Genomic DNA, 21,828 nt, shown 5'->3' on the forward strand with positions numbered 1-21,828 from the left:
ATGGATCAGAGTAACAGAACCCATCATTCTGGGAAACTCTCCACCCGAATAGATGCTGGTGTTACCACCTCAAACCCTACTATTCTAATTAAAATCACGATGTGGGGTGTCCTTGGCACACAGACCATGAGGCCTTGGAGAAAGGCTGGCTCTCTCTAAGCCCATTTTGTTCTCTGCCAAATGCGGGTGCCTGCAGCCCCCACCTAAATGCAGCTGCCCACCCTCCCTATCTGAGACGCTTGCCACGCCCCCACCCCCAGCTGTACCAACTGTGTGGTGATGGGGCTGGAGGGAGGCTGGCAGGCCTGAGAGGCTGAGGGCGGTAGACCAACTTCTGAGTTGTCTTGTCTCCACCCAAAGCCTCCATTCCTGGCTCGGCCCCAGGCCTCTTCTCCCTCTGCTGGGTGGGGTACCAACTGGGAGGGTGGGTGGGGTGGGGAGAGGGACACGGAGTTGTGGGCTGCTAAGCTGCTAGGAGTCGGACACGACTGAGCGATTTCACTTTTCACTTTCATGCATTGCAGAAGGAAATGGCAACCCACTCCAGTGTTCTTGCCTGGAGAATCCCAGGGACGAGGGAGCCTGGTGGGCTGCCATCTATGGGTCGCACAGAGTCGGACACAACTGAAGCGACTTAGCAGCAGCAGCAGCAGCAGCAAGCTGCTAGGAGGGGTTTCTGCTCGCTCCCCCCTTCTCCTGTTCCCTGCCTTCCAGAACCTAATCTCGGGCAGCAGCGGCTTGGATCGGGGCTTGGGTTCCCAGCCAGAGACGGAGGCTGAGTTGTGGCGGTGAGGCCACCAGATCCTAGCGATGAGACCAGTGGTCAGGGACAAGGGCCCTGGCCCTTCGACTTTGCAGAAAAGAATTTCCACAAAGATGGAAGTAGTGAAGCAAGTAAAGTGTTTATTAAGAGGAAGAGTAAGGCATGTGTGGAAGGACCATGGGCAGACTCAGAGGGAAAGTCCCTGAGTGGACCCACATTGCATTTTAAGTCACTTATATGGGGCATTTCTGCCAGTTCTCCTTTGGCCAATCATTTTGATTTGCCTGGTTCACAATCCATATTTGGTAATCTCAGGATCCTTTAATCTGTGCACACACATCTCTTGGTCAAGATGGATCCTACCACAAAGGCTTCTGGGAAGAGCATCCCTTGACATTGCTCCCCCATTGTCCTGCAAGGACCCTTTTCTGTGCACATGTGATCGGGGAGGTCTCCTGACTTCAGAAACGAGAAATTTCTGGTCTGAGCAGAGTCCAGCTTCCTCCCTTTATTGTCCTGCTATTCTCGTCTTGGAGTTTCGGTCAATAGAGAATGACTCTCCAATTGCTTTACCCTAGGGGGACCCATCTGCCTCTGGCCTCAAACCCTTTCCAGGATTTTCTTTCTCACCCCACCCTTCATACCTGTGTTCCCTTCCTGGAGTCTTGGGCTGCGGGAACTGGAAAAGGACCTGGGGTTCCCACTTTTTTATCTCCTTTGACCTGAGTCTGGGTGGTCCTCTTCCCCCTCCCCCATCCCTGGTCCTGAACACCAGGTGGGAGAGAAGAAGCAATTTTGGAAGGAGAGAGGCTCAAAGAAGAGAAACAGACAGGCACACGTGAGAGAGAGTCAGAGACGGGGGAGACTGAGACACACGGCAGCCAGAGACACAGGGGGTCTAGGGCATCGTGCAGACAGAATAAACCAGAGAGGAGCTTCCAGAGATGAAGAAAGCCAGACACGCAGGCTACATGGTTCTGCTTAGCTGTGTTTCTCAGGCAAACTGCTTCTCCTTTCTGAGCCTCAGTTTCCTTGTCTGTCAGATAAGGGTGATCACTGGCCTTATGCTCATGGCCTGTCGGAGATCGGTGGTCTCTCCCACATGCTAGGCAAGCCCGAGGCTTCGTCAGTGGCACTTCTCATTATCTTTCCTTCCTTCTTTCATCCACATTTACTGAGCACCTACTGTGTGCCAGGCACTGCACTAGGCACCAAGGATGCAGCTTTGACCACTGGGCAGAATATCCTGTCTCTCTTAGCTGCCTTTCCTATCATTATCCTGGTGCCATGGTTATTATTATTACAGAAGCATCAACTGGAATTTCAGGGGAGACCCATCCTTAGCCCTAGGCAGCAGGTCCTAACCAGAGAGAGAGGGTGCAGAGTTTCAGCTCACAGCTTCACCTCTCAGGACTCAGGTTTTCCATGATGAAATAGATGTGAGAGCCTTCTCTCTCCACCAGGCAACAGGAAGGTAGGGCTGGAGGGATGGTGTCTCAACAAGCCTTCCATGCTGTGCTGTTATGGTTATTATTGCTAACTGTTCCTATCACTATTAACTCAAAGGGGAGGGACCATACACCTGGGAACCCTCAGGACGGCAGGGGCATCAGAGGCCCTGGAAAGAGGGTGCTGGGCCAGCATGGCCCCAGGGCCAGGGTCTGTGCCAGGTGTGGGTGGTGGGTGTGGAAAGGGTGAGTCACCAGGGCCAGGCACGCCCTGCTTTGACTTAAGGTCCCAGCAGCCATACCCCCACCGCCACTGCCATCCCACTGTTGCAGCCATGGCCGGGAGCTTTGTGAGTACTTGCGGTGTGGGGGCTTGAGGGGTTTGGACCCGAGGCTGCACTGGCAGAGGGGAGGGGCTGGGGCTTGGCTGAGGGCTCCTGTTTCAAGGAGAAAGTGGGTGTCCCGGTGTGCCAGGATGTTCTGGGCTGTGGTTTCTGGGCTCACCCAATCCATCCCCATGCTCCCACCCCTCCCCCCATTGGTTCCCCCTGCTGTCTATCTTTCTGTCCCTCTGAGTATCTGCCTGCTGAGTCCCCGTGTTCCTCTGCACCCCTGGCTCTCTTTCCCGTGTCTCTGTGCCCTTTCTTCTCTCTGATTCTGCTGCTCTGGGTCCTGCTCATGTTCTCCCACAGCTGACCCACTTGTCTCTCTCCTCTGCCTCCCTGATCCACTCTGGCTGCTGCAGAACGTCCCCCACAAGACCACGCTGCCCGAGGGCATCCGAGTGGGCACCGTGCTGAGAATTCGTGGTTTAGTCCCCGACAAGGCTGGCAGGTGAGACCCCCGAGCCTCAGCAGTAACGGGTGGGAGGTTTCCAGGCTCACTGAACCCCACTTTTACAGCCCAGAGAACAAAGCCCCAGGCCAACTTTGCCCACCAGGATCTTGGAATCCCCAGGCTATTTCTGCCCTTCTAGAATCTGATGTCTTCACTTATCTGTCCCATGACTGTGCAGGTGGGGTCCCTACATCATTCCAAGAATCTGGGCATTCTAGGGCAATCATATGACTTCCAGTCTGAGTCCACAGCCACTTTGGAAATACCATCTGTGAATCAGAGGTGCCCTGGGCATATGGAAGGCATAAGCAATCAATCCTACCACTACTTGGGTCGAATCTTCAGGATCTCTGAGAATCTACAGTGCCTGGGAATACTGGGGTCCCTCGTCTTGTTCTCAGCCCTCTGGGAACCGGGAGCACCCTTGTCTTCAGGACCTTGACTCCTTGGTCCTCTCAGACTCTGGAAATGAGGGGGACCCAGGCCCTGGTCTAGGTGGATGTGTGTCCATGGCCTCCAGTCCGTCACCCCTTTTCCCCTGGTGTGGCTCTCAGGTCCCTCTAAATATGCTCTGGCGTAGGGTTAATTCTCTATTGGACGCCCCTCTCTTCCACCACCTGCCAGGTTCTACGTGAACCTGCTGTGCAGTGAGGAACCAGGCAGTGATGCCGCCCTGCATTTCAACCCCCGCCTGGACGAGTCCACGGTGGTCTTCAACACCCTGGAGCGCGGCACCTGGGGTGCAGAGGAGCGGGGCTCAGGCATTCCCTTCCAGCGAGGGCAGCCCTTCGACGTCCTCCTCATTGCCACCGAAGAAGGCTTCAAGGTGCGTCTCTTCCATAGGGCGGGCTCCGACACCCACGTCTCTTCCCTTGGCAAGGCCAGGAAGGCCCCTGGCAGAGGTTGGGAGCAAAGGTGTGGCTAAGGCTGGGCAGGACCTCCCCAGTTCCTCACCTCCCCTGGCGCAAGCGCACTGGTGTCAGAGAGCAGGCGTGTAGCAGTGCCAAGGACCAGAGAGGGAGAGCCAAGTCCCCAAAAGGTGGGTTTCCAGCCGGGAGGTGTAGACATCCTGGATTCTATTCCCTGTCCACTGGAGACCGAGGTAGCGGCTCTGGGGCAGGAGAATGGATGGATTGGGAGACAGGGAAAGTGCAGCGGGTGGTCGCTGCAGATCTGCTACCACCCAGGCAGTCTTCACTTCCAATCTGCACGTCGAGGGAGGCAATGAACCCCAGCAATGTGGCGACCACATGCACAGCTAAACCTTAAAAGCACTCCGGTGTCAACAATAAATTCATTTAATCCTCAGGACAATGGGTTACAGTGAACAGTAGCCATTTCCCCAAAGAGACCCTGGGGCCTGACAGGGTTCCCTGAGTGTCCAGGTCACGCCGCGTGGATACGAGGCGGGAATGACCCCGCAGTTGCCTGGGGAACCTTAAGCACCCTCTCGCCCCTGCAGGCGGTGATCGCAGACTCTGAATACCACCACTTCCGGTACCGGATCCCGCCAGGGCGCGTGCGCGCGTTGGAGGTGGGCGGGGACCTGCAGCTGGAGTTGGTGAAGATCTTCTGAGCCTTCCCAGGAGGGCGGGCGGAGACCGGGGGCAGGGGTCTTGGATGGCAAATAAAGTCCTTAGTCGCTCATCCGTGCGCCTCTCTTGTGTCAGTGTCTCTTTCATATGGACGCGAGTAGCAGGTTCAGAGAGGTGAAGACACTGATTAAAGGTCACACAGCAATGCCCTAGCCCGGGCGGGTCTAGGCCTAGATCTCCCAGAACAAGGCAGGTGCTGTCCCTAGGAGCCTAGGGAGGGTCGCGATCTGGTGGGGGTGGGGCTTTGACTCGCCTTCCTGCTGCACTTTGCGGAGCAGCCAGGTGGTAGTGCGATGAGGGTGAGCCGATAAGAGTTTGGAGGGACCCTCCCTCATGGGCTTCCCTGATAATTGAGTAAAGAATCCGCCTCCAGTGCAGGAAACCCGGGTTCGATTTCTGGGTCGGGAAGATCCACTGGAGAAGGGATAGGCTACCCATTGCAGTATTCCTGGGCTTCCCTTGCGGCTCAGCTGGTAAAGAATCCACCCGCAATGCGGGAGACCTAGGTTCGATCTCCGGGTTGGGAAGATCCCCTGGAGGAGGGAAACGCTACCCACTCCAGGATTCTGGCCTGGAGATTTCCATGGACCATAAAGTCCATGGGGTCGCTAAGAGTCGGACACACGGAGCGACTTTCCTTTTCTGAGCCCTGCCTTGGCTTTCCTGGTGGCTCCAGCAGCCTGCCAAGGCAGGAATCGCGGTTTCAATCTCAGGGTCGGAAGATCCCGGGAGGACACGGCAACCCACTCCAGTGTTCTTGCCTGGGAAATCCCATGGACAGAAAAGCCTGTAGTCCATGGGGTCGCAAAGTGTTGGACACGACCGAGCGATTGAGCACATACACACACACACACACACACACACACACACACACACACACACACACAAGCCTTCCCTTGGCGCCCCCTTACGGGGGTGTAACAGACCCCCCAATCGGTTCGTCTGCAATCAGGTCCCTTGGGGACCTCAGGTGAGTGAATCTCAGGCTCCCTGCGCGGATTCCCAGCTTCTTGTCTTTCCCCAGCTTCCCCCACCTCCAGGCGGCTGCAGTTGGCTTCACGAGCGGTTCGGAAGCAAATCGGACTTCGCCTGCTTCCCAGACTTCTGGCAGTCGGGTCGGGACAGGCTCCCGCCCTTTGTGCCTCCGGGCAGAAGCGCACTGGAGCGCCAGCCTCCCGGCGGAGGAGAGGCGGGACGCGAAGGGCGAGTCTCCCATGTCGAGTGGGTCCACACACTTCGTCCTCCTGGGCTCACCCGACGGCCGCGAGCGTCCCACCCCCCTACCCGGTCTTACCCGAGATTCTACGGGAAAGGGGGAGCTGGGTCCCTGCAGACGCCCAGTCTCCCCCAACTGCTCCCACCCCGCGACCTCCAGGTTGGGATTATCTGGTTTCAGGGGTTCTCTGGGCCGCCACTGAAGGGCTCTGGTGGGGGGCGGGGGTAGCCAGGGCCACGCGATCACCCCCAACCCCCTCAGCGAGGCGCTCGCAGCTGCCGGGGCTGTCACCTGCAGATGGAGCCGGGAGGGTGCAGGGTGCCAGCCGCGCACGGAGGGCTGGGCTGGATTCTGGAAAAGTCCAGGGCCGCGCCTCTGGCGGGATGCACCCAGCTTCCGTGTCCATGGAAGATGTAAGAGACGTGGGTTCTGATCCTTGGGTTGGGAAAATCCCCTGGCGTAGGCAATAGCAACCCATTTCAGTGTTCTTGCCTGGAAAATTCCATGTCCGCTACAGAAGTTTAAAACTTGCTGAGCCTCGCTTAAGAACAGAGGCTCAGCAAGCTGGGACTGGCTCCCGACTGAACCTAGGTTGGTGGGAAGACCAAGCCCTGCTGCGCGGGGCTTCAGCCTTTTCTGGACCCATTTCTTCTGGCCCTTGAGACCCTTCGGCTGAAGTCACCCCACCCCAGGTCGCGCTCTTGAGAGTGTGTCTCTGGATGAATCGTGGAATGAAGGCTCCCCTCTCCCAGTGGAAGACCCGGGAAAGTCTAAATTCCCCTGGTCCCCTGGGCTCATTTTTTTGTTTTTGTTTTTGCCTGTTCAAGGATATATACCTGCTGTGCTTAGTCGCTCTGTCGTGTCAGACTTGTGACCCCACAGACTGTAGCCTGCCAGACTTCTCTGTCCATGGCGATTCTCCAGGCAAGAATACTGGAGTGGGTTGCCATGCCCTCCTCTAGGGGATCTTCCCAACCCAGGGATCGAATCCAGGTCTCCCGCATTGCAGGCAAATTCTTTACCATCTGAGCTACCAGAGACATGTACACACACACACACGCACACACACACACACACACACACACACACACAGAAGAGATCTGGTAGCTCAGATGGTAAAGAATCTGCGTGCAACACAAGATACCCAGACTTGATCCCTGGGTTGGGAAGATACCCTGGAGGAGGAAATGGCAACCCACTCCAGTATTCTTGCCTGGAGAATCCCATGGACAGAGGAGCCTGGTGGGCTACAGTCCATGGGGTCACAAAGAGTCTGACACCACTGAGCAACTAAACACACATGTACACACATACAGAAACCCCTCCTAGCAGCTTGCTGCTGCTGCTGCTGCTGCTAAGTCACTTCAGTCATTTCCGACTCTGTGCGACCCCATAGACGGCAGCCCGCCAGGCTCCCCCATCCCTGGGATTCTCCAGGCAAGAACACTGGAGTGGGTTGATGGATAACTATCACCTATTCTGAAGACCCCAATCGCAATTACCATGGTGCCAATGACTACTTTCCACCGCAAACTTGGAAATTTGTATCGTAAGTGTATGTAGTAAGCAGCAGCAGCATCCATCCACGTAGATTTCCTCATTTTCACTGTGGCCTTACAGTGGACATGCAAGAGAATGTTCTTGTTTGTGTGGAAATACCCAGTAAAGTATTTGAAGGCGATCAGGCAACATATTGGCAACTAACACTCAAATGCATGTAGGAAAAAAAAAGTTTGTACTGTGCTTACAACTTTTTGTGTTTGTCATTTCAAAACAGAAAAATATAAATATATAAAACATGCATATGAAAGTCCTCCTTTATAAGAATAAACTTCTGTTACCAATGTGTTCATTTCTTGTGTTTCTTTCTAAAACTCTGCACTTCTTGCTTTAAAATATGTTTTATTATCTACCTTTTTAATATATATAAATATTTTATTATTTACTTACTCTTTGGCTGTGCCGGGTCTTCATTGCTGCTCTCTAGTTGTGGTGAGCGGGGCTACTGTCTAGCTCCGGGGCTCGGGCTACTCTAGTTGTGATAGCTTCTCTTGTGGACGATGGGCTCTGGGGCACGTGGGCTTCAGTATTTGTGGCACACCAGCCCGGTTGTCCCTTGGCACGTGGAATCTTCCCAGACCAGGGGTGGAACCAGTGTCCCCTGCATTACAAGGCAGATTCTTTTTTTTTTTTACAAGGCAGATTCTTAACCACTGGACCACCAAGGAAGTCCTCTCTATACTCCTAAACTCATGCATATGCAGTTTTCCCGCCTCTCCCTGCATAAAATTGAGCTCTCCACCTACTCACTTTGGTTTGGTCACTTAGCAATATATATGTGTTTGGGGTTTTTTTTGTTTGTTTGTTTTTTGTTTGTCTTTGCCATGCATCTGGGGATGCAGGATCTTAGTTCCCTGACCAAGGATAGAATCCCTGCCCCGCTGCAGTGAACTCGCCAAGTCCTAACCACTGGAGCTCTAGGCAGTTCCCTACATGTGTATCTTTGGTGTGTATATTTGATGTATTGACCCTTGTATCATTATGCAATGTTCTTCTTTGTCTCTAGTAAAATTTTTTTAACATCTGTTGCACTGATACCAATTTTGTCCTCATTCTCTTATGCTTACTGTTAGCATGGTATTTTTCTTATCCTTTTACTTTCAACTTTTTTATGTCTAAAAAGTTAGATCTAAAGTACAAATAAGCATATGCTTGGGTCTGACTTTCTTATTCAGGCTGACAGTGTATTATTATCTATTGCTTCATAACAGATTATCCCATTAACATCATAAAATAACGCATATTTATTGTCTTACCGTTTCTGAAGTTTGGAGTCCAGGAGTGGCTTAACTAGGTGGTTGTGGTGCTGAGTTTTCATGAAGCTACAGTCAAACTATCAGTGAAGTTGCTATCATCTGAAAGAAGTTTTGGCAAACTATGGTAGTGGGCTAAATCCACCCAATGCCTGTATTTGTAAGACTCACAATCTAAGAATGATTTCCACACTTTAAAATAGCTGGGAAAAAGTGAAAAAAAAAAAGAATATTTCACAACACTGAAAATGATGTGAAATTCACTTTTCAGTGTCCATAAATAGTTTTATTGGGACATAGTCATGCTCTTTCATTTATGTATTGCCTATTGGCTGCTTTTGTGCTTCACCAGTGGATTTCAGGAATTTTTCAGGTCACCCACAACGCCTAACGGGTTTACTATGTGGCTTGGCAACTTAGCAGTAAAGAATCTGCCTGCCAGTGCAAGAGACTCTGGTTTGAATCTGGGTTGGGAAGATCTCCTAGAGAGGGAAATGGCAACCCACTCCAGTGTTCTTGCCTGGAAAATCCCATGGACAGAGGAGCTTGGCCAGCCGCAGTCCATGGGGTGGCAAAGAGTTTGACACGACTTAGTAACCAAACAACAGAACATTATAGAAAAAGTTTGCAACCCCTATTCTAAAGGCTTGACTGGGATTGGAAGAGCTTCTCCAAAGAGGGCTCACGCATGTGAGTGCTGGCAGGAGTTCCGTCTCTCGCCACATGAACACTTACCTAGGACTGTTCAAGAAGTTACTGACTCCTCGGGGAGGAGTGATGGAAAAGTGTCGCCAACAGAACAAGCTAAGACAGAAGCTGCAGCGTCTCATAACCCAGTTTGTGCCGCTGCTTCTGCCATATTCCTCTAGTCACACGCAGCAACACTGGTAGTTTGGGAGGTGTTCACACAAGGGTGTGAGTATCGTTGGAGGCCACTTTGGAAGCTAACTACCACAGATGGTCTCTGACTTTTGGTTGGAATGTTTATTTCATTCACGCTTGAGGTCATGATTGATATGGTTGGCTTTATGGCTGCCGTTTTGCTGTCTGTTTTCACTCTCTGTGACTCCTTCACTACCTTCTTCCGTGTTAAACAACTTTTAGTATACTATTTCAATTCCTCCGTTGATTTTTAAAAAAACTATATATTTTGAAAGCTGGTTCTTAAATGGTCACTCTAGGGATGACAATATTTACACTGTAAATTATCACAGTCAACTTTAGGTGAATACATATTGAATTCCAGTAAAATATAGCAGACTTGTTCCAACCTATCTCCATTTCCCACCTTATTTTGTGCTACTGTTGTTACATCACATCCATATATGTCATGCACTCTACAACACAGTGTTATAATTTCCACTTTTACAATCACATTTTTAAAGAAAAAAAAAAAAACAAAGAAAAACAGTCATTTTAAAAAATGTTTATCCACATATTTATAATGTCTAGGATTCTTCATTTCTTTCTTCCTGCGGATTTGATGTCATTTTCTTTCAAAGTGAAGGACTTTCTTTAGCATTTCCAACAGGGTAGATCAGCTCACAATGAACTGATTTTTGTCTACCTGAGAATGTCTTTTTTTTGCCTTCAGTTTTTTTTTTTTATATTTATTGAGCTATTTTATTATTTTTGGCTGTGTTGGGTCTTATGTGGTATGCGGAACCTTCCTGCGGCCTGCAGGACCCTTTGTTGCAGCATGCTGGCTTCCCTGTAGCTGTGGCAAATGGGTTACAGCTCTGTGGCTCTGTGGTGTGGCCCGTGGGCTTAGCTGCCCTGGGGCATGTGAGAATTTAGTTCCCCAACCAGGGATTGAACCCTCATCCTCTGCATTGGCAGGAGGATTCTTAACCACTGGACCACCAGGAAGTCCCTTGCCTGCAGTTTTAAAATCTAGTTTTGTTGAATATAGAATTATTGACAGTTTTCTTTTCTTTAGCACTCTGAATAAGTCATTCAGCTGCATTCTGGCCTCCATTGTTTCTGTGAACAGTTAGTTGTTTCTGTAAACACATGCTGTTCCCCTGTTTGTGTGGAGCTGTTTTTCACTTGCAGCTTTCAAGACTGTCCTTGTCCTTTCTCCTCCTTCCAGCAGTTTGGCTGTGCTGGGTCTAGGTACGGATCTCTTGGTATTTATCCTCCTTGCAGCACATTGAGCTTCTTGGATCTAGAATCTAATGTCTTCCATGAAATTGGGTACATTTGCAGCCATTATTTCTTCAGACATTTTGCAGCAGTGATACAGAACCAGACACGACCTCCCCAGCTCTTTGGGGGCCCCTCTCCCTAAGCCCCTGATGTGTATCTCCATGGCCATTCCTGGGCAGTGACTGTTCAGTGCGACCAGAGAGAGTCCAGAAGGAGGAGCCTCGGCCTGGAGGTTGCCCAGGTCATCCCTCCTCCCTTCCTGACTCCTCCTAGCATCCATCCAGGGTCTGAGGGCCCCCAGAACATCTTTTATCAGAGTCTGACCAATCCACAGAATCATCTGGAGAACTAAATGAACATCTTGATGCCTGGAACCTGCTACTGATATACCAGGCTGGAACATATGGAACGATTGATATTTAAGCACTTTTAAACATACAAAAATGGTATTTTTATATAGTGTAATATAAACTATTAAACTATGGTTTAATAACAATTTTTATATAGTTTTTATATAGTTTAATCTAATCATGGGGTGGGATCAGATATCAATATTTTTTAAAAGCTCCCCAGGAGATTGCGATGTAGAACTGTTTGAGAACTAGACTAGATGAATGAATGAGACACTAAACTGAATGAGCAACTGAGTGGGCACTGACAAATAACTGGGAGCAAGCAAGTGAGTGAGTAAAAGAACAAGAGGGAATAAACGGATGCATGAAAGTATACATAAATGACTTGCTAAATCAACACAAAGCTGATGATAAAGGGATGTCTGAATAAATGGCAGACGGTTGGTGGACATATGAAGAGATAAATGGGTGAGTACACAGTTGGGAATGGATCATGAAGAGATGAAGGGATGACTGGATAGATATAAATGGAGAGATGCACGGATGACTGGATGGAGAGGTGAATGGACAAATGGAGGGATGGATGGATGTGCTGTAAGGCAGAGAATTGCATGGACAAATGAAGGAGTGAAGAGGTGAATGTATGAATGAAATTTGGATGTAAGGATGGCTGAATGGATAGGCATATGGAGTAGTAAATGAGCAAATAGATGCTTGAATAGGTGGATGGGTGAAGGATTGGATGACGAGCGGATGAACAGATAGCTGAATGGATAAATGGAGAGGGAGATTGACTGATGAGTGAATGAATGGTTGGATATTTAGGTGGATGGATGAACATACGCTTGCATGACTGTTTTAGAAATATTGCTGGATGATGAGAGAGATAGGTGGAGAGATGAATGGATGGGTGGATGGATGAAGGGTTGGATGAAAAGATGGCTGAACAGATGGATAAATGGATTAGCGAGTGGCTAGATATTTGGACAGAGAAGGCAATGGCACCCCACTCCAGTACTCTTGCCTGGAAAATGCTATGGATGGAGGAGCCTGGTAGGGTGCAGTCCATGGGGTTGCTAAGAGTCAGACATGACTGAGCGACTTCACTTTCACTTTTCACTTTCATGCATTGGAAAAGGAAATGGCAACTCACTCCAGTGTTCTTGCCTGGAGAATCTGCCTGGAGAATCCAAGGGACGGGGGAGCCCGGTGGGATGCTGTCTATGGGGTCGCACAGAGTCGGACATGACTGAAGTGACTTAGCAGCAGCAGCAGATATTTGGATGTTGAATAGATTTATGGACTTTTGGTTAGATGGATATAGTGGTGGATAGGACAACAGGTTATGTTGCCGTAGTGGTCCAGGAGCATGTGACGAGAATGAAGACAGAACATGAAATCTGGTGCAATGGGTCAGGGGAACTTCAGCCTCTATTGGACTGAGGGGCAGAGTCCACTCTGGGTCCAGCTTTTATTCCTAATTGCAGACTACAAGACTTTCTCAGATCTTATCTTTCTCAAGACACATGTTATGTTAATTACGTACTTCTAAACTTAATGAACTACACTGACTTAGTCCAGATTTCCTTGTGTTTATCCCAGGCTGTTCCCTTCTGGGCTAGTCTCGGGAACAATTAGCAAGTACATAGGCAGCGTTCATGCCTGGTGCCAACCCGGTGTTTCAAGGTCCATGCTTTCATGATCCCAGTCATATTCCCTTCTGGGTCTGGCCTTGGGGTTTGTAACAAGGTGATTATTCTTAAGAAAAACATGAAAGATAGTCATTAACATGATTTCTTAATATATACTGTTTTTTCAGGTGCTATTTCTGCGAAATTTCTCAAGGCTATAAAAGTACATTATTAGGAATTCCCACTACAGGACTACACAGTGGTTGAGCACGTAGCCTTGGGAGCCAGACCACCTTGATTTGAATCCTGGTTCTGCCGTTTATGGACTCTGTGACCTTAGGCAGTGAACTTCATTTTTCTTTACCTGTTTCTTCATCATTTACACATGGAAGATAGTAATAGTTCCTACCTACTGGCATTGTGAGGAGTGAATGGGTTGATACACTCAAAGGCCTAGATTTATTATGATGAGAAAATGGATGACCAAATGGCTGGATGGCTGAATGGACAGGCCATGACTGAATCAAAAAGAAAGAGACAATGAGGGAAGTGAACGGAGTCACATACACTCATGAGACACCCTCAGACATTTTATTAGGGGCTTAGAAAGGGTCCTACAGGATCATCCTCTGTGTTCCCAAGGGTTATGGCCCCAGGGATAGATCAGATCTGGACGTAGGACAAGGTGACATCACCGTGGATCTCCACCAAGTCCACCCTCTGGAAGGCTGAGAGGCGATGGGAGAAGTCGAAGAGGTGCTGGCCGTTGGCATAGACCTTGAAGCGATCTGCGCCACAACGAACGGACAGCTGCAGGGAGAAGGGCAGGCATGAGGCCAGGGCCAGGACTGACGCTTCGGAGGGAAGCAAGGAAAGAGGCCCCAGACTCACATCAAAGAACTGTCCAGGACCAAACGGGTTGTAGGGGACCTTCCTCTCCTCAGATCCCCAGGAGCCATTCAGAAAGCTGTTCCGAACCACTGTGCCCTCGGTCATGCGGGGGTTAATGTGCAGAGCCACGTCCCCAGAGGATCCCACCTTGAAGTTGATGACAAAGCTAGGGGCAGAGAGGAAGGCAGGAATAAGATGAGGGTATGAGAGGGGGGCTGGGGGAGCACCTTGCTCCCCAAGGAAGGAGGGAGCTGGGGCCTGGACACCCGGGTCTCCAATGGAGGAGGGGGTTGAGGGCTCAGACTCCTAGGTTTGAGCGATGATGGTGAGAGATTCTGCACCTCAATCTGGATTCTGTACCTCTTGGCTGTGGGGGGTATGTAGCCCTTGATAATGATGGTTCTTCGAGCTATAAGCCCCCCTTGCAGTCTCCCATTAAATGGCACGGGCTGTAGAAAGAAAACACAATATCCCAACATCTCTCAGGTCCCCAGAAGCCAGAGGCAGGGATGAATTTTCAGAGAGGAGCATTCACTTATCTTGGGAAACGCTCCAAACCTCCAAGCCCCACCGACTCCAACCACCAATTCTACCCTCTCCCCACCCACCTCCCGTCCCAAATGTGCTCTGGCCGTTCTGTTTCCGAACTTCTCAGGGCTCCCAGTGGTTCAGGACCTCCCACTCCTGTTTTCCCACAATCTGCCCACCACAGCACCCTAAACTCCCGCCAGAGACCTTACCGGGTTGAAGGCTGGGGGTCCCTCCATGGTCTGTGAAGTGAGGAAGAAGAGATACTATTCTGTAATATTCTACAAAAATTAGGGCACATCTATGGCATACAGGGGCTGTCCCTGATGGCTCAGAGGTAAAGAATCCACCTGCCAACGCAGGAGATGTGGGTTCAGTCCCTGAGTTGGGAAGTTTGCCCGGAGAAGGAAATGGCAACCCACTCCAGTATTCTTGCCTGGAGAATCCCATGGACAGAGGAGCCTGGCGGGCTACAGTCTCTGGGGTCACAAACATTCAGACACGACTAAGCGACTAAACAACAACTACTACCACATGCAGGCATATCTCTAGGTGCTGGATTAATACAGTTGGGGATCCGATCTGACCACCCTCCAGCTCTTACCACCCAGTACCCGAATGGCCATACACCGTCCCACTTACAGGCAGTCTGCTTTGTTGCTGATAGTACTGTCCGGGATTCGACGTGGATAGAAGGAAGACATGAGTGGTGAGAGGCTGGGGGGCCCAGGGCCTCCTCAGCCCCTGAACCCCCACCTCGAGGGGAAGTCCATCACCCACCAGCAGGTACTTACTGGGTACGCCTGAGCAGGCATGGGCATCTGTGGGCACAGAAGAGAAGGAGGCAATGAGGGGGGCCCCAATCTAGGGCCTGGAAGGTGTCAAGGATGCCTGCCCCAGGGCAGCCCACCACCACCATCCATGGCAACTCTGGGTATACCCAGGTGGCTCATTCATGGCGGAGAACTCATCAAGTTTAGGGATCATCAGTGCACCTCACCCCACCCCTTTAGGACAAGGCTGATAAATTCTATTCTTATGCCTGCCCCATCCTGGCTTCCTGCTATCCCAGGAACCTCATCCACTCCTCTCCTCCCTCCGCAGTAAAGTGAGCACCCTCAGAACACCTCCCAAGTCCACACAATACTCTGCTCACCGCATCGCCAACCATGATTTGCCCCTCACTCTATGTGACCACCCTGAGGCCAGCAGGGTGCTTTTACCAGTCAAGTTCCTGCCTCCCCTGTCTGTCTCGGGCTGTTTCAGGCTGTGTGAGACTCTGTCTTTCGCGGTCTCTGGCTCTCCCTGCCTCTGTTTCTCTCTCACTTGCCCTCACCTTCTCAACTGTGGCTTCTTGTGCCCGCAAAACCTTTTCCCTCATCTAGACAATTTTTCTTCACCCTTTCTCTCTGTTTCTAATGAACTCCTTTCTGCCTTGAACTTCCGTGTTAAGCCAGTTTTTAAAAATAGCTTCTTTTTTTTTCTTTCTCCTGCCTGTATTGTGCATTTGGTGGGATCTTAGTTCCCCGACCAGGGATTGAACCCAAGTGCTCAGGAGTGAAAGAACAGAGTCGTAATCCCTGGACCACCAGGGAATTCCCTTTTTTTTTTTTTTTTAAAGATACATTGATGAGGGAATTCCCTCATTTTTGGCAGTGAGGCCAAAAATAAATAAATAAAAATTCAAAAAAATAATAAAATACATTGATGGAGCACAAGAGTAAAATGAGGTTACCATAGGCCCGAGGTTACCTTATGGATGAAGACATTCCTCACTGGGGAGGCAGAGGAGCGAGTGGTTTGATCTGTGCCTCTGCCAATTACAAGGTCCAAGACCTTGGGCAAGTTACTTAAGCTCTCCGTGCCTCAGTTCCCACATCTGTAGAATGGGGCTGACGATTGTCAGAGAGTCCTTTCCCCTGGGAGGGACTGGGGGACTCACAGGTTGGGAAGGGGAGAGCCCTCAGCTAAAGCTCATGCCAGGGGTATGGAGTTTGAGCTGCTCCAAGCTGTGCTGCTGGGGGGTTCTAGTGCCTGGGTTTTGGTGGCCAATCGTTCACTATGGACCTGGGAGTGGGTTTCTTGGTCACTGGGTCTGTGCTTTCTGACTCAGCTCACACACCTATTTCTTCTTCAGAAAGTACTTCCTTAAGACCCTGCAGGGAATTCCCGGATGGTCCAGAGGTTGGGACTCTGCACTTTCACTACCAAGGACCAGGGTTCAATCCGTCGTCAGGGAACAAGGATCTTGTAAGCCAAGTGGCACAGCCAAAAAATAAGTAAAAATAAATAAAAAAAATGATGGTGTATAAAATGGTTCAAATACCTTAGAAAAAGAAACAAAGACTCTCCAAATCCCCTGTATACCTCCCACCCCCACACTGACTGCCTGTGGCCACCACCATCTGGGACAGAGCCACTAGACTGTCTTGGTTGCCACTGGGTCCATGGAATCGCCCAGCAGTGGGTCTGGCACAGAGAAAGTGCCCAGGAAATAAGTAAACATGAGCATTAAGGAAGGGGACAAGCAGACAGGAGAGAGAGACATCACACACCTGGTTTGAGGGAGGCTGGCCTCCGATGAAGTTAATTGATTGAAGCATCAGGTCACCATCCACATGCAGGTGGGTGACCATCTGCAGCGGGATCCGGTGCTTAAACTCATAGAAGGGAGTCCCATTCACCACCACCTGGAGGGCAGGGGTAAGGTCAGAGTCGGCACCCACGACCTTGGGAAGGTAGAAACAGGAAGCAGGCAATAGGGAGCTTTTTGACATGGGGTCAAAAGTCTTAAGGGTGAGCTGACACAGTTTCAGAGTCAGGAATCTTAAGTCCGCTGGTCAAAGGTCAAACTGAGGTCAAAAGTCAGCTCACAGACTGGTGGGTGGATAAGCATGGAGAACTCAGACTGAGGATGGAGACTGGGGGAAAATTGAATCAGAGTCCTAGTTTTGGCACCAAATGACTGGGTTTGAGGTCTAGCCCTAACGTGGTCTTGGCTGTGTGACCTCAGGTAAGTCACTAGCTTCTCTGAGCCTTTGTTTTCCCCATCTGTAAAATGAGATCTCGCTCTGGGATTGTTGGGAAGGCATGTCAAAGGCACTGTGGAAAATCTTGTGCACAGACTTGCACGGTTAGCGCATCTCAGAATACTTTGAGCCATCAAGGTTCTATTTACAGAGCTAAGCTCCCCAGGACCGAGAGCTTCCTACATGCCAAACGCTTGACCCACTGACATCAATATGGTGACTGGAGGCAGGACCAGGCACTGTCTCTGTTGTTCAGGAAAGCAGAGGCTCCAGGTGGTAGGGAGACCAGTTCAAAGTCACATGCTGGGGAACGGCAAAGCTCAGACTTGAACCAGTGCTGGTGTCTGAACTCAAGCAGTGATGTTAACCTCTGGTGATGAGGTTGGAAATCTGGTGCCCATAAGAGGGCAGATAAGGTCCAGGTAGGAGGAGACTTCCCTCACAGGCCAGGCGGGGACGGATGGTCACCGGCTCCACCACATGTCATTTATGGGGAGCCAGAGGCAGGGGATGCAGAGAACTCCGAGGGTAGACACAGGGAGTACTAGACAGCCATCAAAAGGGCCAGACCAAGTGAGACAGAGCAACACGGGGAGGCTCTCTCTCACTTACACGCACACACACACAACCAGCGAGGGAAGTAGAGGGGATTACATAGCATGGGTGCATACACACTTAAAAAACCAAAGTCGAAGAAACAGATCAGATCACACAATCAGGATCAAGGCCGCCCCTGGGGCTGAGGGGACTAGGAGGGCTCTGTTTCTCCATCTAGGAGCTAGTTACACAGTGTGCTCTCTTTGTGAACAAGTCAGCTGTGTACGCAGTTTTCTGTACCTGGGTCACACTTTAATAAATACTTTAAAAAATTTCCCATAATAGTAATCAATCACAATATGTGGGCCTTTTTGGGATGCTGATTCAAACAAAATGTAGACAACGTCAAACATTAAGGCATTCATGAGATGACGGGATCACTGGGTGTGTGATGACCCTAAGGAAGAACTGAACATTTTTTTAGGTCTGACAGTGGCAGCCTGCCTGTGTTTTTAAAAACAAAAATATTTATGAATGAAAATATATGACATCTAGGATTTGCTGTTAAATAATAGGGGAAGGGAAGTGGCAGGCGGAGATGGGAGCAGACAGACTTGGAGTTGACAGCTATCAGCCCTGGCCCAGGAGGGGAGGGTTTCCCAGAATTCCGTGCGTCCTTTTGTGTGTTTGGGTTTCCCTAGCGGCTCAGAAGTTAGAGTCTGCCTGCAATGTGGGACACCTGGTTTCGACGCCTGGGTCAGGACGATCCCTTGAGGAGAAGGGCAACCCACTCCAGTATTCTTGCCTGGAGAATTTCAGGAACAGAGGAGCCTGGCGGGCTGCAGTCCATGGGGGGGCAAAGAGTTGGATACGACTGAACCGACTAACACAAATCTGAATCTCGCAAGAACACAGAGGGGCAAGATGATAAACGCGAAACATGTCAGAAGGCTCTCCATGGTGGAGGAATGGGTATAAGAAAAAGAGAGGAGAGAATTTTTATTTAAAAAAATTTTTAATGAGAAAAAAATTAAAAAAAAACGAGAGAATTGTTTGATAGGCAGGAAAGAAGGAAAAGAAAAGATAAAAAGGAGGAGGGAGGGGAAAGGGAGAGAGGGAAAAAGAAAGAAACGGCGAGTGGGAGGGAGTAGGGGAAGAAAGGCAGGCAGGCAGGCAGACAAGAAGGAAGGAAGAAAAGGAGGGAGGGAGGAGCGGGGCGGGGAGGCCCCGCCCCCAGGGAGGGGAGGGGAGGCCCCGCCCCCCACGGCTCTGACCTTGAAGTGCTCCGTCATGACCATGAACACGAGCTCGAAGGCCGCTCCCTTGCGGAAGGGCATGCTCATTTTCCTCTCCTCGTTGCCCCACGAGCCGTTCTGCTTCGAGTTCAAGACCACCTTATCCCAGCCATCAAAGCGGGGATTGAAGTGGAAGGCGACGTCTGCCCCTTGGCCCTGCCCCACCTCGAAGTTCACGAAGAACCTGGCGGGACACAGAGGGCTGTACCCCTGGCCTCACTCCAAGGGTCAGTTTCCCACCGCTACCCCTTCGCTCACTCCCTGTCCTTAAGAGAAACCCTTCCGCCACCCAGTTTCAAATAGGACCGCCCCTGGGACTCCTGCGTTTGCCCGGCAAACTTAGATCTATCAGTTCAAGTCTATTTATCCCCTTCCCCAGTTCCTGAAACCCATTCCCCACGTGCAGCCAGAGGGACTCTCAGTTCAGTTCAGTTGCTCAGTCCTCTTTGCAACCCCATGGACTGCTGCATGCCAGGTTTCCCTGTCCATCACCAACTCCTGGAGCTTGCTCAAACTCATGTCCATGGAGTCAGTGATGCCATCCAACCATCTCATTCTCTGTCATCCGGAAAACCCAAATCCGAGCACCTTGCACAGCTCACTTTACATCAGCATCCCACAAATTACTGCAAGGGGGCAGGCACACACCTGTCCGAGGACTTTGCACTCAGATACACCTCAGATACACCCCAGACTCCCTCCCTCACCTCCTTCAGGTCTTTGCTGAAAAGTTCCCTTCCCTGGCCACCTTATTTAATGGGACAATGCCACATCCTCTCCCCGACATCTGCTCCCCATCTCTCTTCTCTCCTTGTCTCCATAGCATTTATCACCATTTGCCAAATTGTATATTTGAGTTAAATTTATTTTTTATCCATCTCCTCTACTAGGATGTCAGCTCCAGGGATCTTTGTCCTGTTGACTGCTCTGTTCCCAGCGTCTAGGCACAGAGTGGGTGCTCAGTGGATGTATAAAAAATGAACAAAGAAACAACGATCCTATTTTAAAGCCATAAAAAAATCTAAGGAATTCTCTGATGGCCTAGTGGTTGGGACACTGCCTGCCAGTGAAGGGGACATGGGTTCAATCCCCCGTCTGGGAAGATTCCACATGTGCCAGGGCAACTAAGCTTGTGAGCAGCAACTACTGAGCCCATGCGTCACAACTATTGAAGCCCAAGCTCTAGAGCCTGTGCTGCACATCAAGCTAAGCCACCACAGTAAGAAGCCTGCACACTGCCACTAGAGAGTCATCCCCACTGGCTGCAACTAGAGGAAAGCCTGTATGCAGCAATGAAGACCCAGGGCAGCCAAAAGTAAATAAATTAATAAAACAACATTTTTTAAAAAGCTAAGTTATTGTTGCACTGATTATACTACTTTACACACTGAATCCTCAAAACTCATTTTACAGATGAGAAAGTAAAGCACACAGAGCTTTCCCAGTCACACTGTTGCTAAGTGACAGATCTGGGATGTGAATTCAGGTGGACCAGTTCTGAGCCTGTGATCTTAATTCATGCTATCATGCCCATCAATTCCAATCCAGTGTCCCAAGTTTGGGGCCACCTGTCATAGTGAGTCTCCCTAACACCTCCCAGTCCCCAGGGTCTCCCTCCTGATCTGATCACCAAGCCCTGGACTCTCCAGACCAGGGCTGGAGAGGCCATCTGATGCAGTGACATAGAGTCCTCTTCTCAGCCAGGGTGGAGGAAGGGAAGCAGGCCTCCTGCATTTGGGCTGGAAGCCCCGTTTGTAGTCACCGCCTCCCCTCCCCGCTTCCTCCTTTGCTTGCCTGGCACAGGGGAGGGTCTTACCTTTTCATGTGCTCGCTAGCCACTCCTTGGATGTAAATGGACATTCCAACTCTGAGACCTCCTGGTATGGGGTTGTGGTAGGGCAGCGTCTGCAGATGGGGTCAGGTGAGGGGCCTCAAAGGCCATCTACCTATTGCAGCCCTTACCACTTATTCAGAAGCCCCTCCAGCCCCACTCCATCAAGCAAGAGAGAGAAAACCAAAGTGGGAGGGATCAGTGAGATGAAGAGAGCTGAGTTAGAGATGGAAGCAAATAGCCTGAGACAAGAGTGGGAGTAAGTCAGGCTCCAGGGTCACTACTGGGTAAATCAGCCCCAAGTGTCACAGATGGGTGCCTCTGAGGCTCAGGATGAGGATAAATTGGTGCATGGAGGTCCGGGTGGAGCTAAGCCTGGGGTTAGGGTATCTCACCGGGTTGTAGGTGGGCTGGTAGCCTGGTGCAGGGACAAAGGCCATCTTGAGAGGCTGGGCTGGTGACTTCTCCTGTGAGGAAAGCTGCAGGAGTTGTGAATGGTGGCAGCAAGCAGGTGGTGGGTGGCTCTTATACCTGAGGATAAGGGTGTGGCTACAGGGCAGGGTCCATGGTGGGGTCCGTCTTCTCCACATCCCAGGCTCCCTTTTCTTACCAGCCTCAGGAGTGACCAACCACCATCCAGATCATTGGGGCCACACCTGGTGCGACTCAGCTCAGAGCCCCTCTAGGCTCTTTTGTAAAGAGGAAGTGCTGGTGAACTTTGGCCCTTATCAGAGTCCATAAAACCTGACTGGACCTTTGTTGGCAGAGGGAAGGTGAGGCCAGGAAGGTTGGGCAGGGCAAGGCTAAAAGGAGTGGCCCAGAACAGATGGGCAATGAAAAAAGTGAAAGCAGGGAGGACCTGGGCACTCTTGGTACTCCCAGAACTGTGAAAAGACCTAAATTTATTGCTTGC

At 50.5% G+C, this 21,828-nt stretch overlaps 2 protein-coding genes across 3 annotated transcripts; one reads left to right on the forward strand and one right to left on the reverse strand.

Annotated features, from left to right (window-relative positions):
- The first annotated feature begins 2,520 nt into the window (after positions 1-2,520).
- Positions 2,521-4,695, forward strand: LOC101112249 (galectin-7). Its single transcript, XM_004015234.5, has 4 exons — positions 2,521-2,561; positions 2,957-3,045; positions 3,673-3,874; positions 4,511-4,695. Exons 1-4 carry the CDS (start codon positions 2,547-2,549, stop codon positions 4,622-4,624), a joined length of 420 nt encoding a protein of 139 aa, XP_004015283.3. The 5' UTR covers positions 2,521-2,546; the 3' UTR covers positions 4,625-4,695.
- Positions 4,696-13,376: 8,681 nt separating this feature from the next.
- Positions 13,377-21,414, reverse strand: LGALS4 (galectin 4). 2 transcript variants are annotated; one of them, XM_042231996.2, is made up of 10 exons: positions 21,311-21,414; positions 20,901-20,989; positions 19,064-19,268; positions 16,779-16,913; positions 15,018-15,044; positions 14,866-14,892; positions 14,436-14,465; positions 14,056-14,144; positions 13,696-13,861; positions 13,377-13,614 (listed from the first exon to the last, which is right to left on the reverse strand). In XM_042231996.2, the coding sequence occupies exons 1-10, from the start codon at positions 21,353-21,355 to the stop codon at positions 13,468-13,470; spliced, it is 960 nt and encodes a 319-aa protein (XP_042087930.2). In that variant the 5' UTR covers positions 21,356-21,414; the 3' UTR covers positions 13,377-13,467. The 2 variants fall into 2 exon arrangements, with proteins under 2 accessions (XP_042087930.2, XP_027834056.3); XM_027978255.3 differs by having other exon boundaries at positions 14,866-14,904.
- Positions 21,415-21,828: the final 414 nt, after the last annotated feature.

The sequence above is a fragment of the Ovis aries genome, chromosome 14 (genome assembly GCF_016772045.2).
Source record: "Ovis aries strain OAR_USU_Benz2616 breed Rambouillet chromosome 14, ARS-UI_Ramb_v3.0, whole genome shotgun sequence".
Taxonomy (NCBI): Eukaryota; Metazoa; Chordata; class Mammalia; order Artiodactyla; family Bovidae; genus Ovis; species Ovis aries.

Coding starts and splice junctions, on each gene's coding strand:
- LGALS4 (XM_027978255.3), bottom strand. CDS start 21,355: ATGGCCTTTGTCCCTGCACCAGGCTACCAGCCCACCTACAACCCG. Junction 16,914..19,063: donor TCATGACGGAGCACTTCAAG/GTCAGAGCCGTG, acceptor CCTGCCCTCCAG/GTGGTGGTGAATGGGACTCC. Junction 14,145..14,435: donor GACCCCCAGCCTTCAACCCG/GTAAGGTCTCTG, acceptor TTCTTTCTACAG/CCCGTGCCATTTAATGGGAG.
- LOC101112249 (XM_004015234.5), top strand. Junction 3,046..3,672: donor GTCCCCGACAAGGCTGGCAG/GTGAGACCCCCG, acceptor ACCACCTGCCAG/GTTCTACGTGAACCTGCTGT. Junction 3,875..4,510: donor CCACCGAAGAAGGCTTCAAG/GTGCGTCTCTTC, acceptor TCGCCCCTGCAG/GCGGTGATCGCAGACTCTGA.